Source organism: Suncus etruscus, chromosome 4 (assembly GCF_024139225.1).
Source record: "Suncus etruscus isolate mSunEtr1 chromosome 4, mSunEtr1.pri.cur, whole genome shotgun sequence".
In the NCBI taxonomy this organism is placed as follows: Eukaryota; Metazoa; Chordata; class Mammalia; order Eulipotyphla; family Soricidae; genus Suncus; species Suncus etruscus.
Window position 1 is genome coordinate 110,936,479 of NC_064851.1, and position 16,704 is coordinate 110,953,182.

Below are 16,704 nucleotides of genomic sequence, written 5' to 3' on the forward strand. Positions count from 1 at the left end.
GGAGAGATCTCCGAGCCTATAGTCCTGGCCCCAGGCTGCGTCCTCCCGTCTCCCATCCCTCAGAAACAACTGCATGTGCCAGCAGGGGAGGAAGGGGGAGGACCCAGGTGTCATATGTTGTGTCACATCTTGCACTCAGTTCTTAGTGTGGAGGACACAGCACACCCTCACCATCATTGCAGGATTTTTACCCTCACTCAAAATGGCAAAATGCAATATGTGTTTAATATATTATTGTTAAAATTAGATGTTTTGTGTGAGTGTTTGTCTGTTTTGGCAGGTCACTGTGTGATGTGGCTCTCTGACTCTCACAGTTTAAAATTTTGGTTCTTTGTGTCGAACTTGTTCACCACCCCTGAAATATAGTATCATGTTATCTGCAAATAGTTAGAGCTTGACTTCTTCCTTTCCTATCTGGATATTCTTATTATCTTTTTCTTGCCTAATTGCTCTGGCAATTACTTCCAGTATCATATTAAGCAGGAGTGGTGAGAAAAGGCAGCCTTATCTTGTATTATATTTTATTTTTTTATTTAAAACTTTTTTCTTTATTTAAACATCTTGATTACATATATGATTGTGATTAGGTTTCAGTCATGTAAAGAACACCCCCTTCACCAGTGTAACATTCCCACCACCAATGTCCCAAATCTCCCTCCATCCCACCCCACCCTCACCTGTACTCTAGATAGGCTTTCCGGTTCCCTCATTCATTCACATGATTATGGTAGTTCTCTGTGTAGTTATTTCTATAACTGCACTCACCACTCTTTGTGGTGAACTTCATGAAGTGATCTGGAAGTTCCAGCCCTCCTCTCATTGTCTCTGAGGATTGTTGCAAAAATGACTTTTATTTTTTTAAAACCCATAGATGAGTGAGACTATTCTGCGTCTCTCTCTCTCCTCTGACTTATTTCACTCAGCATGATAGACTCCGTGTACATCCATGTATAGAAAAATTTAATGACTTCATCTCTCCTGACAGCTGCATAATATTCCATTGTGTATATGTACCACAGTTTCTTTAGCCATTCGTCTGTTCAAGGGCATCTTGGTTGTTTCCAGAGCCTGGCTATTGTGAATAGTGCTGCAATAAATATAGGTGTGAGGAAGGGGTTTTTGTATTGTGTTCTTGTGTTGTTAGGGTATATCCCTAGGAGTGGAATAGCTGGGTTAAATGGGAGCTCAATTTCCAGATTTTGTAGGAATCTCCATATTGCTTTCCATAGAGGTTTTACTAGACAGCATTCCCACCAGCAGTGGATAAGAGTTCCTTTCTCTCCACATCCCTGCCAGCACTGATTGTTCTCATTCTTTGGGATGTGCGCCAATCTCTGTGGTGTGAGGTGATATCTCATCATTGTTTTGATTTGCATCTCCCTGATGATTAGTGACGAGGAGCATTTTTTCATGTGCCTTTTGGCCATTTGTATTTCTTTTTTATCAAAGCAACTGTTCATTTCTTCTCCCCATTTTTTGATGAGATTAGATGTTTTTTTTCTTGTAAAGTTCTGTCAGTGCCCTGTATATTTTGGATATTAGACCCTTATATGATGGGTGTTGGGTGAAAGTTTCTCCCACTAGGTGGGTGACTCTTGTATCCTGGGCACTATTTCTTTTGAGGTGCAGGAGCTTCTCAGTTTAATGTATTCCCATCTGTTGATCTCTGCTTCCACTTGTTTGAAAAGTGCAGTTTCCTCCTTGAAGATGCCTTTAGTCTCTAAAATCTCTACCGACGTGTTGTTCTATTTGTATCATATTTTAGAGGAAAATCTTTTAGTTTATCTCCATTGAGTATAATATTTACCATGGGCTTATGGTAAATGGCCTTGACTATACTGAGTAAAGTTCCTTCCATTCCCATCTTGTTGAAAGTTTTTTATCAGAAACTAGTGTTCTCTGGATGTATTGATATGATCACATATTTTTATTTTTCCTTTTGTTAATATGGTGTATTATGTTTACTGATAATATATTAAACCATCATTTCATCTTTGGAATGAAACCTAATTGGTCATGGGGTTGTCTTAATTTCTATTTTAATTGTACTATTGAAAGTAACACCAAATGTAATGATTTGATTAAGACTGAACGTTGAATATACAGAGAAGAGTTAGCTAATTTGGGGATATAGCATTTTTTTTTGTACTCGACAGTCTATATTGCAGGAATGTGTGTAAACACAATAGCAGCACATGAAGTCAGTCATGACTAACAGTTTATGCAGAAAGGTGCGAGGATTTTTTTGCACCACGTTTTTCGTTGTCCTAAGATCATGCTTTCATTAGTAGTGCAGTTAAAGTTACAGCTTACTTTCACATTAATTTACTTCAGAATTTCTTAATAAAAATTCCATTGTTCTGATTGAACTAGAGATCTTAGATTGCTGTTTTGGCAGGCAAAATTTCAGAGACTGTTGAAAAGCACCCGAACTGTCTTCAACCAACTCACTTGCACTTAGAGATATAGCATTTTTGATAGGAATCAAGCATCACTAACATTAAATTTAATTTTTAATACATCTATTTCCAATTTTTTTCATCTGGTAATAAATCTAATTGCTTTATTTCTCTGACAGGCTTATGCAAGCAAAGAGCTGGAGGAGCAGTTGCGGTCTGTGTCCAGTGTAGATGAACTCATGACTGTGCTCTACCCAGAATATTGGAAAATGTACAAGTGCCAGTTAAGAAAAGGAAGCTGGCAGCAAAGTAAAGAACAGCCCAACATCAATACCAGGACAGAAGAGACAATCAGATTTGCTGCAGCACATTATAATGCAGAGATCTTGAAAAGTAAGTTTGAAAACAAAAGTATGCGGTAAGAGGCTTTGTACCCCTGAAGAACTTTGAGGCTGAAGATAAAGAAGATAGAAAAAATTTTAAAAATTCTTAAAATTGTCCATTATTGTTTGGAGTGGTTATGATGATTTGCTAAAATCGGAAGAATAAATATGTATGTGCCATCAAACACCATTCACACTAATTTTTTTAATTGTGGGGCCTTCCTATTGCTAAAAAATAAAAAGATGCATCTATTATGTATGCTGAGTTTAATCCCTTTATTTTCTTTGTCTTTCAAAAGATTTGCACATACTTCATTCTGTTTGGGATTTAGACATATTTTATTTACTGGGCCGCAGTGATAGTCCATCAAGGAGGGTCTTTGCCTGGCATGTGGCTGACCAGGTCCAATCCCTGGCATATGATCTGATCACCATCAGGTGATTCCCCTGATCACCTCCAGGAGTGATCCTTAAACTCAAAACCAGGAGTAAGATCTGAGGACTGTTTGGTGTGGTTCAAAATCAAAACAAAGAAAAATTCTTTATCTTGTAAATTATTAAAAATATCTTTGTTTTAAATGATGGCAAGTTCATTACTGATTTTTGATAATTCATTTTTGATTTTTGAGAGTTCAGACTACCATATGGGGAGCTGAGGATTGAACCCAGGTCAATTGTGTACAAGACAAGGGCCTTGACAACTGTACTATCATCTCATCTCAAGAGATGTATTTTCTTAGTTACTAAGATACTTACTGAAACACTTCACTTAGATTTATCACATTATTTAAATTGATGAACTACTTTGTTTTTGTTTTGGAGCCACACCCAGTATTGCTCAGGGGTTATTTCTGGCTCTGCACTCAGGAATCATTTCTGTTTGTACTCAGCAGACCTTATGTGTTGCTGGAGATCAAACTGGGGTCAGCCGTGTGCAAGGCAAGTGCCCTGCCCTCTCTCTGTCCTATGGCTCCAGCCCCAGGGAGCTACTTTTTCAAATTGAGATCTCGTGATTTGCAATGGTATTAATGTTGTGGTACTACATTCATGAGCATAGAGCCAATATCCCTTTACTACTGTCTTACCCTCCTGGCCTCCTCCACTGCTTTACAGATTCATTATTGTGGGTAGAAGCTGGCCTGCAAAATTACCTTCACCCAGAAGATCCATGCATTTGCTTAGAGCACCTACCTTGCAATCTGTGCTTTAAGTTCTTGAGTTCAAATCCCAGGTGTACAGGATATGCCCAATGAAAATATCTATGACCCTAGTGTAACAAAAACAAACCAGAAAATCATGCTTCAGTTGCTGGGTATTAACGAACAACAGTATAAATGTTGGAAATTGAAAAATATTTTGAAACAGAAGCTTGCCAAAAATGACTTCACAGTTTAGGAAACCTTTGTTTATATCTTACTTCGAAATATTTTCTTTTAAGGACACATGTGGGAGAAATAAAACCATAATATTTTAGAGCTACATAAAGTGTAAAATACAAATTTATTGGAAACAAAATTACAGGTGCAATTGGAAGAAAGAGGGAAATTGGTTTTTCTTGAAAAATCTTATCAGGACTCCAGTCCAAGTTGGTGGCTGGTATCCCTGAATTTGAAGCAGCCACCATCATAATATTAATGAAAGCTGGCAGGTGGCTGGTCTGTAAAAGATAAGTGAATTGAATCCAAAAGCAGATCCATCTTATTTCTATGGAAGTTTAGAAAGAAAAATCAAATTGCATTTTTTTATATTTGCTTAAAGAATACAAAATATAATGCCTGTGTTGCAAATGAACATGATTGCTTTGTTTTCTTTCTCTCTTTCTCTTTTTCTCTGTCTTATTCTCTCTGCAGGTCTTGTAAGCAAACATCTATAAATTTTCTTTTTCTTTTCTTAAGTAAAGAAATTCGAACATATGATCTGTGAAATACTGCTGTAATTTGAAAGGAAGCATACTTCTAAATACAACTCATTCTATGGCAGTGGAAAGGAAGTATTTTATGTGTTGGTGGGTTGTTCGGTAAATTTCCTTGCTGCATTGTTCAATAGACAGTATTGAGTGCAAGTGAGTTGTGTGCTTAAATCCGGACATCTGAAAGCAAAAGCGAACGACTTGCAAGGGCTGTGGGATTTTTCCCTCTCCGTGCCTTCGTTGTAACTGACGGACTTCCCTATGACTCGACAGGTATTGATAATGAGTGGAGAAAAACTCAATGCATGCCACGTGAGGTGTGTATAGATGTGGGGAAGGAGTTTGGAGCAGCCACAAACACCTTCTTTAAACCTCCATGTGTGTCCGTCTACAGATGTGGAGGCTGCTGCAACAGTGAGGGGTTACAGTGCATGAACATCAGCACGGCCTACCTCAGCAAGACGGTAGGTGCCTCCCTCCGGTGCCTGCTCCCGACAACTGGCTTCCTCTTGGGAAAGAACTTTTGAGGTTCTTAGCGCTCTTTAGATTTTCTAAGGGGGGGTTGTGTTTTCTTTTTCAGGAATGTCAAAATTGTATTTTGTGGATTTAATGAAATAAGATCACAGAAAAAAAGAAAACAATAGAATGAATGATTTTTGGTCTCTGATTATATGCTATCAAAATGATAAAGAGATTGTATATGCATGCATATATTTCTCTTTTTATAGAATTGTGTCTACATGTTATCAGATATGCTTCCCTATGGATATGCCCATGGATCTCACATACATTTAGGCACACAAATGTTGATCTCTTAAGGTTAAATACTTTTCCCCAGCAATGAAATGGCTTTCAGTTTTTGTTTTCTCATTATCTAGTGACACAAATTATATGCTGGAAATAGACATCTGGAAAGTTGTATTAAAATTATCTTTTACACATAATAAACATGCCCATTAGTTTTGTTTTGGTAGCCAAAACCCAGAAATCAGTCTCTAGTCATTTCAAGAATCTTTAAAAATCTATTAGATTTCTCAGTTGAGCCAAGAATCTTAGAAGGTACAATTTGGAATGGGATTTTCAAAGCCCACTCACAGAATTGGTGGTTACCACGATGCAAAGTGCAAAGAAAGATCAAGGAACTCTACTTAAGATAGGCTGCACCCCTGGTGTCTGTGCAGAAATCTTCGGAGAAGCACAAAATATAACCTGTACTGATGCAAACATTTTTCAGAAAGACCAAACTATGATAACACAAAAGCTTTTCTAAACTATTTTTACAGTTGGAATAATCCTTGAAATTCAGCTCATTCAGAACTTGTTTTTGACCATTCATTATAAAAAATGAAATATGGGCCCGGAGAGATAGCACAGCGGTGTTTGCCTTGCAAGCAGCCGATCCAGGACCTAAGGTGGTTGGTTCGAATCCCTGAGTACCATATGGTCCCCGTGCCTGCCAGGAGCTATTTCTGAGCAGACAGCCAGGAGTAACCCCTGAGCACCGCTGGGTGTGGCCCAAAAACCAAAAACCAAAAAAAAATAAAAATTATTTCAAAACACTGATATTAGATTTGATTTGCACAATATGCAAGCAAACTAACATCTTCAATCAAATAATGTTTATATTTAGAATACACAGCAATTTTTAATACAAACTTTTATTGACTGACATAGTTCCTATAAATAAGACCTTTTCTTATTTTTATATAATATATAATATAAATATTTATATAATAATAAATAAATAATAAAACTAGATAGAAATGAAGGCTAATATTGTTCTTTTTTTAATTTCATTTTGCAATAGGGTTGAACATTTCTAAATGATTTGGTGTAATAAGAGGTTATCTCAGCTGACATTGTTCTGCTGTACCATTCGAACTACATTTTTTCCAAACAAAAGTTCTATTTCTTTATATTGCTAACTTTGGGTGATTTGGGGGAATTCTATTAATAAGGTGTTCTTAAAGTAAATAATATCTAATAGATAATAGTAGATAGTACCTAGTAGATAATGCCTAATACCTTTGGTAGTGTTGTCATTTTCTTGTCTCATTCATTCATTATTTGAAATGTCTTCTCTTCTTATAATTAATTTGTTTTGGGTGAAAAATTTCAGTAGCACTATCCAAGGCTATTTTTTTATACTTACTTTCTTCACAATTCTTCTATCATTCTTTTGTTTTTGTTTTTGTTAATGTAATATTTGACTATTATTCTTTAAAACAGGTAAGGCAACAGATAAATATGTACTGAATATCAATTTAATATTTAAAGTAAAATATTTCCAAATATATTCTTTTTCAGATGCTTTCTCAAAACAAGTCTTTTTCTTTTTCTTTTTTTTTTTGAAATTGAAAATAGTTTTAATATAATTTAATTAACTAATCTGTTTCTTTGTTTTGTTTTGGGAATCATACCCAACAGTGCTCAAGGTTTACTTTTTTTTTTACTAATAATTTTTATTATGACCAAAGTGGATTACAAATAATTCACAGTAGTATTTCAGGTACATAGTGACATTGAATCAGGGGCATTCCCACCACCAATGTTGTCCTCCCTCCACACATGTCTTTTTCTTCATAAAATGAACTCGTCTTAAATCACAACACTATAAAAACTATCCTGTCCAGTTTTATTTCTTTCATTAAAGATTTAATTTCCAGTCAGAAACATGGGTATAAGTTATCTAAGGTTTGCCAAATCCACTTTGTTGCCAATTTAGGTACTAATTTTCTCTCTCCTAGGCGAGTTTCTGAATCTCCTAATTTGCCATTGACTTTTTTTTTAATATCTTTATTTAAACACCTTGATTACAAATATAATTGTAGTTGGGTTTTAGTCATGTAACGAACACCCCCCTTCACCAGTGCAAATTCCCATCACCAATGTCCCAAATCTATCTCCACCCCACCCCCCACCTCGTATTCCAGACAGGCTTTCTACTTCCCTCATTCATTCACATTGTTATGATAGTTCTCAATGTAGTTATTTCTCTAACTGCACTCATCACTCTTTGTGGTGAGCTTCATGTCCTGAGCTGGACCTTCCCACCCTCCTCTCTTTTTTCTCTGAATTATTCTAAAAATGTCTTATTTTTCTTAAAACCATAGATGAGTCAGACTATTCTGCGTCTATCTCTCTCCTTCTGACTTATTTCAATCAGCTTAATGGATTCCATGTACATCCATGTATAAGAAAATTTCATGACTTCATCTCTCCTTACAGCTTCATAATAGTTCATTGTGTATATGTACCACAGTTTCTTTAGCCATTCATCTGTTGAAGGGCATCGTGGTTGTTTCCAGAGTTGGTATTGTACATAGTGCTGCAATGAATATAGGTGTGAGGAAGGGAGTTTGTATTGTATATTTGTGTCCCTAGGGTATGACCCTAGGAGTGGTATAACTGGATCATATGAGAGCTCAATTTCCAGGTTTTGGAAGAATCTCCATAGTGCTTTCCATAAAGGTTGGACTAGACGGCATTCCCAGCAGCAGTGAATAAGAGTTCCTTTCTCTCCATTCCCCACCAGCACTGGTTGTTCTCATTCTTTGTAATGTGTGCTAATCTTAGTGGCATCAGATGGTAAGTTGTAGTTGTTTTGATTTGCATCTCCCTGATGATTAGTGATGTGGAGCATTTTTTCACTTGCCTTTTGTATTTCTTCTATATCAAAGTGTCTGCCCATTTCTTCTCCCCATTTTTGATGGGATTATATGTTTTTTCTTGTAATGTTCCATCAGAGCCTTGTATATTTTGGATATTAGTCCCTTATCTGATGGGTATTGGGTAAATAGTTTCTACCGCTCAATGAGTGGCACTTGTATCCTGGGCACTGTTTACTTTCAGGTGCAAAAGCTTCTCAGCTTAATATATTCCCATCTGTTTATCTCTGCTTCCACTTGTTTTTAGAGTGCAGTTTCCTCCTTGAAGATGCCTTTAGTCTCAATGTCATGGACTGTTTTACCTATGTGTTGTTCTATATACCTTAAGGTTTCAGGTCTGATATCAAAGTCTTTAATCTATTTGGGTTTTACCTTGGTACATGATGTTAGTTGGGAATCTAAGTTTGTTTTTTTGCAAGTGTCTAACCAGTTGAGCCAACACCACTTTTTGAAGAGGCTTTCTTTGCTTCATTTAGGATTTCTTGTTCCTTTATCGAAAATTAGGTGATTCTCTAGGGAACATTCTCTGAGTATTCAAACCTATTCCACTGATCTGAGGGTCTGTCTTGATTCCAATACCATGCTGTTTTGATAACTCTTGATTTGTAGTACAGTTTAAAGTTGGGGAAAGTAATGCCCCCCATATTCCTTTTCCCAAGGATTGCTTTAGCTATTTGTGGTGTTTATTGTTCCAAATGAATTTCAGAAGTGTTTGATCCACTTCTTTGAAGAATGTCATGTGTATATTTAGAGGGATCACATTAAATATGTGCAATACTTTGGAGAGTGTTGCCATTTTAGTGATGTTAATCCTGGCAATCCATGAGCAGAGTATGTGTTTCCATTTCCATGTGTCCTCTCATTTTTTGAAGCAGAGTTTTATAGTTTTCTTGTATAGATCCTTCATGTCTTTGGTCAGTTGATTCAAAAATATTTGACACTATTGTGTCACATAATGGGGTTGTTTTCTTAATGTCCATTTCTTCCCTATCATTATTGGTGTATAAAAAGGCCATTGATTTTTGTGTGTTAATTTTGTAGCCTGCCACCTTGCTATATGATTCTATTGTTTCTAGAACTTTTTGATAGAGTCTTTAGGGTTTTCTAACTATAGTATAATGTCATCTGCAAACAGTGAGAGCTTGACTTCTTCCTTTCCTATCTGTATTCCTTGATATTTTTTTCTTGCCTAATCACACTATAGCAAGTACTTCCATTACTATGTTGAATAGGAGTGGTGAAAGAGGACAGCCTTGTCTTGTACCAGAATTTAGAGGAAAGGCTTTTATTTTTCTCCATTGAGGATAATATTTGCCAACCATTGACGTTTGATGCTCTTTCAAACAAATGTTACAACATTTTGATTTTTCTGATTCTGTGCCTTCTCCTTTCCTAATCTAGTTCTGAATTTGTCTGTCCCCAAACATGTAGTTCAAGGAAGCTGTGGTTAGTTTACTACTACTACTTTTATTATTTTTTGGCCCATACCCAGTGCAGTTCTCAGGGTTTAAACCTGACTTTCTGCTTAGAAATAACTCCTGGCAGGTTCTGGGACATATGGGATTCCAGAAATTGAACTCTGATCTATCCCAGGTTGGCTGCATGCAAGGCAAATGCCTTACCTCTGTGCTGTTACTACAGCCCCTGTTTTCTCATACTTTTGATTCACTGAAATTTTTTATGATGTCCCATGCTTTCATATACTCACTAATTATTGCTTATTTGATGGCCATAGCATTCCTCTGTAAAAGGAGAGTGGATATATTCTTCTCACTATGGAATTGTGGATTGTAGAATCCAGAGTTTGGAATTTGAATTTTTTCTTAATGTCCATTTCTTCCCTATCATTATTGGTGTATAAAAAAGGCCATTGATATCTGTGTATTAATATTGTAGCCTGCCATATTGCTATATGAATATATTGTTTCTAGAAGCTTTTTGGTAGAGTCTTTAGGGTTCTCTAATTATTCCTCTCTCTAAGTATATGCTTGGCATTCATGTGTTCCAGATAGATAAAGTGAATTACAAATCTAACCTGCAAAAATAAAATCATGAACAACTTTGTTTAACTATGTAATGGTGATTCAATTAAAATTTATTATAAAACAAACAACAAAATGAGGACATTGTTAGTAAGCAAAATATTTAAAAATTGGTCTTGGCTTGCTTTCCAAGCCATTACCTTGCTTGCTTGTCTCTGTTTTTGGTGTTGTTGTTGTTGTTGTTGTCTGTTGTCTCTCAAAACACACGTCCCTTCTTCCTCTATTTTCACCTCTTTCTTTTGTTGTTGTTTGTTTGTTTTTACTTTGCTTCATTTGGCGATGCTCAGAAGTTAGTCCCAACTCTGCCCTCAGGAATTACTCCTATTGGTGATCAAGGAACTGTATGGAATGCTGGGGATTGAACCCGGGCCAGCCACCTGCAAGGCAAGGACCCTACCCATTATTTAATCACTACCATTTCACATTTTCTAAGCAAATTTTGTTCAAAAAAACTTACCTTGCTTCACTAAATGGCTAATAAAAAATAAAGTTGGGTTTTAATAACCACCAATTGCTTGTTGATTGTTCCTGTTGACCTACTTAGTTCTTTTATTCAGCTTTTTGGTATTGAAGTGAAAGGATTTATTCAAAGAATAATAGAAAAATACAGTATACCCATTTCTGGGTTCAATTGGAGCTGTAGAGGACTTTAGAACTAGAAACTTTAGGATTTAACAAGAGCATGTAGTGCTAAAGTTAGAGTACACTAGTGAATATGGAAATTGATTCTAAATCTGCACTACTTGGAAACCAAATGTCACTTTTTTTTCCAGCTCAAAAATTAAGACTACTTTAGACCAGACTAGAAATCAGTTCGCACAGCATCTCACAGATGAGAGACCTGAGTTTCCAGGACTACATTTATTCCAGTTTAATGATTTTCATATTATTTCTCTTTTCAACTTCCTCCCACTCAGTGGTCATAAAAAAATCAGGATTAACCTATGAAATCTGGTATCTTATTTGTGTTGTTTTAACATTTCATACCAATTCTTCTTGATTGACTGGATCCTCAAAAGGAGAGAGGTAGACACAAAATAGTCTCACTCATCTGTGGTATTTAAGAAAAATAAAAGACAGTATGATAATAATATCCAGAGTCAATAGAGATTAGGGCTGGAAAGACAAGCCCGTGATAGGAAGCTTACCACAAAGATTGGTGAGTGTAATTAGAATAACTACCCCAACAATCATCATGCCAATAGTTGTAAGAGAAATAGAATGCCTGTCTCAAAGACAGGCAGGAGGTGAGGGAGGAGGGAGATGAGGGACATTGGGGGCAGTAAGGTTGCACTGGTGAAAGGGGGAGTAAAACCCAACTACAAACATGTTTGTAACCATGGTGCTTAAGATACTTTAAAAAAGAAAAGAAATTAAATTAAAAAAAATCAGTATTTTAGTAATTGTGATCAGCAAAGTAGTAGTGTCTTTAAAGGTTTTTTGAAGTTCCCAAACATTTGTCCTACTGCTGTCTTTTTAGGGAAAACAATTACTAAGCCTTCTCCTAAAAATTTAATTCTTTAAGCAAACCAAGGGCACTCCCATTTTCTCTCTAGGATATCAGTGCCCCATGTTGTTACAGCACCCTCTCAGCATTATATCTTCCACTTTGAGAAACATTTTTTATGTCATTACAACACTGTAGTCATTTTCTCTTAGCATTTCCATTTTTTAAATAATTGCAGACTTCTGGAATTAAAACTGAAGCTAATAGAAAACAAGACACTTATTCCATAGCGCTCTGTCCTTTTTTGAGTCCACACATGATCTTTAAGGTCTTCTCATCTTTGCCCTTTACTCTTCGAGGTGATAAAACCCATGGTTCTGCCCAGTGCACCATTCTCTCATTTCTTTGACAATCTACCATCAACCCTCTTAACCTTTAGCACTATTAGAAAGGTCAGAGTCATTGTCACTTTGAAGCTAAAACCATTCTCCCATTCCCTACCCCATTCAACAACAACAACAACAAAAGTACCCCTTCTTGCCTTTTTCCAGTATGACTATATGATATCATTCATCTGATTCAGCATTTCCCAATGTGGATGAAACCACCCCCTGGGTTTCTAAGAGAAATTGATAGTGGATTTGCAAAAAAGCATCCTATTGAGGAATATTCAAAGTGCTGGTCCCCAAAGCCCAGAGAATTCATGGTAAAGAGAAATACGATGCCATTCCAAAGGAAAGCCAATAACCAGTCTTTTCTAGTCCTATGTATATCTTCCTTTCTTTTTCTTGTCCTTGTCTGTTGGCCATGAAACAACTTAAATTAGAAGGCTTATTTGTTTGCATGTTTGAGTGCCAAACCTGGCAATCCTCAGGGCTTACTCCTAGTTATCTGTCCAGGAATGATCTCTGGTGGAGCTCAGCGGGCATAAGCATGCCTCTTAATCCTTAGCACTATTTTTCTAGCCCCCTCTGCTGAATATATATATATATATATATATATATATATATATATATATATATATATATATATATATTGGTTTTTGGGTCACACCCGGCAGCACTCAGGGGTTACTCCTAGCTCTATGCTCAGAAATCACTCCTGGAAGGCTCAGGGGACCATCAGGGATGCCGGGATTCTGGGATGCCGGGATTCGAAACACCGACCTTCTCCATGAAAGGCAAACACCTTACCTCCATGCTATCCCTCCGGCCCCCAGAATATATTTTTAATAAAGGGATCTTATAAAAAAAATCATTGACATTCAGTAAAGCAAGTGTGCATTAAGCAGCTTTCTGTCCTGTAGAATGAGTGCAGTAGTGTTTGGTCCTTGAATCACTGGAGAGAAAGAAAGAATCAGCTTTATTAAACAATTAGAAGTTGGATAAAATGTGTGTAAGATAAGAGCAAAAGTTCATAGAAGGGTCAGGGTTTTGATTCGATGGTAAAACAAATGGTTTGCACATGTGAAGTCCTGAGTAACGCACACTTCTGAATAACACACACTTCTGAGATAGGCATATCAAGGAGTTGACAAATCAAAGAAGAACAACCAGAAACTCTGGAAAATGACATTTTTGTATGCATTTAAGGTTTTTTTTTTTTTTTTTTACTAATATCATAGTTCATAAAAGCATGTACTTCACACTTTGTGAGCTGATTTTGTTTACTAGATTAGCAATGATATATAAATAAGCATGCAATGATTTCTTTTAGACATAAAATGAGATTTCTGATTTTAATCATTTCTAAATTTAAAAAAATATCCTTTAATGAAAGGTGTCCCAGACACAGCAACCAAAGGCATCAACTGGATTCTTAGGAAAAAATAAATACCTAGCGTCAGCTCAAACTGAAGTTTTTTATAGAGGCTTCTTAACTTCTATAGTTTTGTTTTGTTTTTACAATAAGGAGGACAGATTTCCAGAATGTGTGAGAAACTCAGTCTCAGTAGCAAAGTAAAACCATATGAGCAAAGCATTCCAAAGGGAGCTAATCAATAACAACTCTTCAAGGCCCCGTGCTCATGGCTAAGTAGCTTTGAAATTAAAGTCGTTTGGTCTTCTTCTCAATCTCTCTCATAAGCACACGCTCTAAATGTGTTTTCTGATGAAACTTTGTAGAATTAAGAGATAAGACCAAGAAAAAGAAAGTGAGTTGAACAGAATATACCACTTTAGAGGACAAAATCAGAAAGAAAAAAAAAAAAAAAAAAAGAGCCCGTATTTGTGCCTACAAGCCAAAATTTGGATTAACAAGCTATTGACATGTGAGCATATGCCTAACATGACCTTACTGAATTCAGGACTAAAAAAGAGATACTAAATTCAAGGAAATCTTGGGTTGAGTTCTCCTGAAACTAGACCTTTATGCGTTCTTTAATACAAACATGAAGAAGGCAGATTGATCTGGGAGCTTGATCTATATTCCAATATACTGACTTAAAAGAGCAATGTCATTGAATCTGGTTCTTATATTATAATACACTGTAACTTCAGAAGAAAATAGTCACAAATATCAATAGGAAGAATGGAGCATAATACTCAAAAATGAAGCAAGATAGCAGATCTAAACTAATTTCCATTGCCATCTCAAAAAGAAAAAAAAATGTGTCTTGTAATATGCCAGCATATCATTCTACATGTTATTTGTATTGAAATGCCTCTTTCAGACAAATTTTATAATAGATGGACTTAAACCTAAGTAAAATATGCAGCCGTAGCATCAAATGTCATGAATTATATTACATAGCTTTTCTATTAACCAACAAAACTCTGCAGAAATCATAAAACCCATGAGTTCATACGTGTTCAACAAATAGAATGTACTTTGTTTTGAAGTTTAGCTAATTAATACAAATATTAATTTGTGGTTATTGAACATAAGGTATTAGCTAGATAATAAAAAGAACCCAAACCAATAGATATATCAATTATTTTTAAGGCAGATGATTTTTTTTCCTGGACTAGCTTATTAGTTGATTATGTGGTTGATTTACTCAGCTGAGACTAACAATGAATATTCAGATATTTAACTTTTTCCATTGTTTTAGGATTATACCTTTAAGGTTATTTCTTCTCTGATTTTTTTTTTAGTCTCCATGTCCCTTGTAGAAATTACAGAATGTTTCTGCATAAGTTCATCAACTAAGAAGTTAGGATATTTAAATGAAGTATGTACTGAGATTTTTATCACCAAGGACTAGTTATGGTTGGTTTGAGGCCATATCAGGAAGTGCTTAGGGGTTAGTTCTGATCCGTTCTGAGCTCAGGGTTGACTCCTGGCAGTGCTCAGGAAGCCAGATTGCAAATCCAGGTCGGCTAAATAATAAACATTATTTATGTTTTAATTCAATAAATTCATAGAAGAGCTTAGATACATGTAAAACGACTTTGAGCTTAATGTGTGTCTTATTTGAAAAAAAAAAAAGGTCAAATTATATTGGTGTTTTTTTATGTCTCTGAAATCAGTTTATGGATTTAACAAAATATTTTGAGATTGTATTCCCCAAGGTTTGCTATTCCATCACTAAGATTGAGCTGCTTATGCCACTTGTTAAGCTCCCCAAAATTTAAAAATTTTTTAAATATAAAATGCAGAACTCTGAAATAACTCTTCCCCATAAACATTCTGACCTTTTACTTCTCTGCACTATAATCATACCAGTTATTAGTGAATACTTTTGGCTATCAAACATTATAATATTGTTTAGAATAACAATACTGGATTAATATTGTGAACTGATGTTTAGTCTGATAAAGAATACTTAGAGGCCAAGCAGTATTTATTTTGTAATGAACAAATGCTCTAGCATCTTATATAATATCTAGATAATATATATTTTATCTCACTCTTCTCAGATTCTGGCATGCAACATGAAAACACTTTATTGCATCTTTATAATTTTCTCTTCTTTTGTCTCTTCTTTATAGTTGTTTGAAATTACCGTGCCTCTTTCTCAAGGCCCCAAACCAGTAACAATTGCTTTTGCCAATCACACATCCTGCCGCTGTATGTCTAAACTGGATGTTTACAGACAAGTTCATTCAATTATTAGACGTTCCCTGCCAGCAAACCTACCGCAGTGAGTATGAATTTAATCTCTGTTCTGCATCCTCAACAAATATAAAATTATTTTCACATAATCACAATTGTGAGATTGGCTTTAGATATTTTGTGAAGATAAATTGAATGCTCAATCGTGGAAAGAATTAAATAGAAACAGAGAAGCCCGTTTTATAGACAGAAGAAAGAATTTCTGTGGATTGATACCTAAAACACCAATTCTCAGTAATATCTCACCAATTCTCAGTAATATCTCAGTAATTCATATTCTCAGTAATTTAGCTTAATCGATACATATGCATGAGAACACTAATATATAAATTTTATTCAAGCTAAAAGTATTTTTCTTGAAGCCATTTTTATTGCAAATGAAAAGTATAAATTAGTTGATACCTATATAGTTGTATGAGTTTCTGCTAGCTCAATTATGTTACTCTATTTAATGTCATCTCTATTACAGTAAGAACTAGATATTGAAACATCACATAACTTTAAAATAATTTCTCTTAATAGTACCTAAAATTGTCATTCAAAGTCATGTTTGATAATTTATACTCCTGTTCATCTGATTTCTTAATTTTGGGAACAACAGAATTTACTTTGTTTGAACATATAAAAAATAAACCTGAGTAATTCTTCAAGCATCAGTCCTATAGTTAGTTTATAATCAATAATTTATGCATTGACATTAGAGATCTAGGAACTTCCTATCTCAAATGAGGGCGAATTCTCTGTTTTGTGGGATCCCTGATGCATAGGGAATGAGCATATGAATATGTATTATTGAGTCA

At 35.4% G+C, this 16,704-nt stretch overlaps 1 protein-coding gene across 1 annotated transcript in view; it reads left to right on the forward strand.

The window, feature by feature from the left end:
• Positions 1 to 2,207: 2,207 nt before the first annotated feature.
• The window catches only part of VEGFC (vascular endothelial growth factor C), a 31,622-nt gene continuing 17,125 nt past the window's right edge, over positions 2,208 to 16,704 (forward strand). The window contains exons 1-4 of the mRNA XM_049772658.1: positions 2,208 to 2,231; positions 2,579 to 2,792; positions 4,965 to 5,155; positions 15,781 to 15,932. Of these exons, the coding sequence (XP_049628615.1) occupies positions 2,208 to 2,231; positions 2,579 to 2,792; positions 4,965 to 5,155; positions 15,781 to 15,932 (581 nt within the window). The remainder of the gene's footprint in view (positions 2,232 to 2,578; positions 2,793 to 4,964; positions 5,156 to 15,780; positions 15,933 to 16,704) is intronic.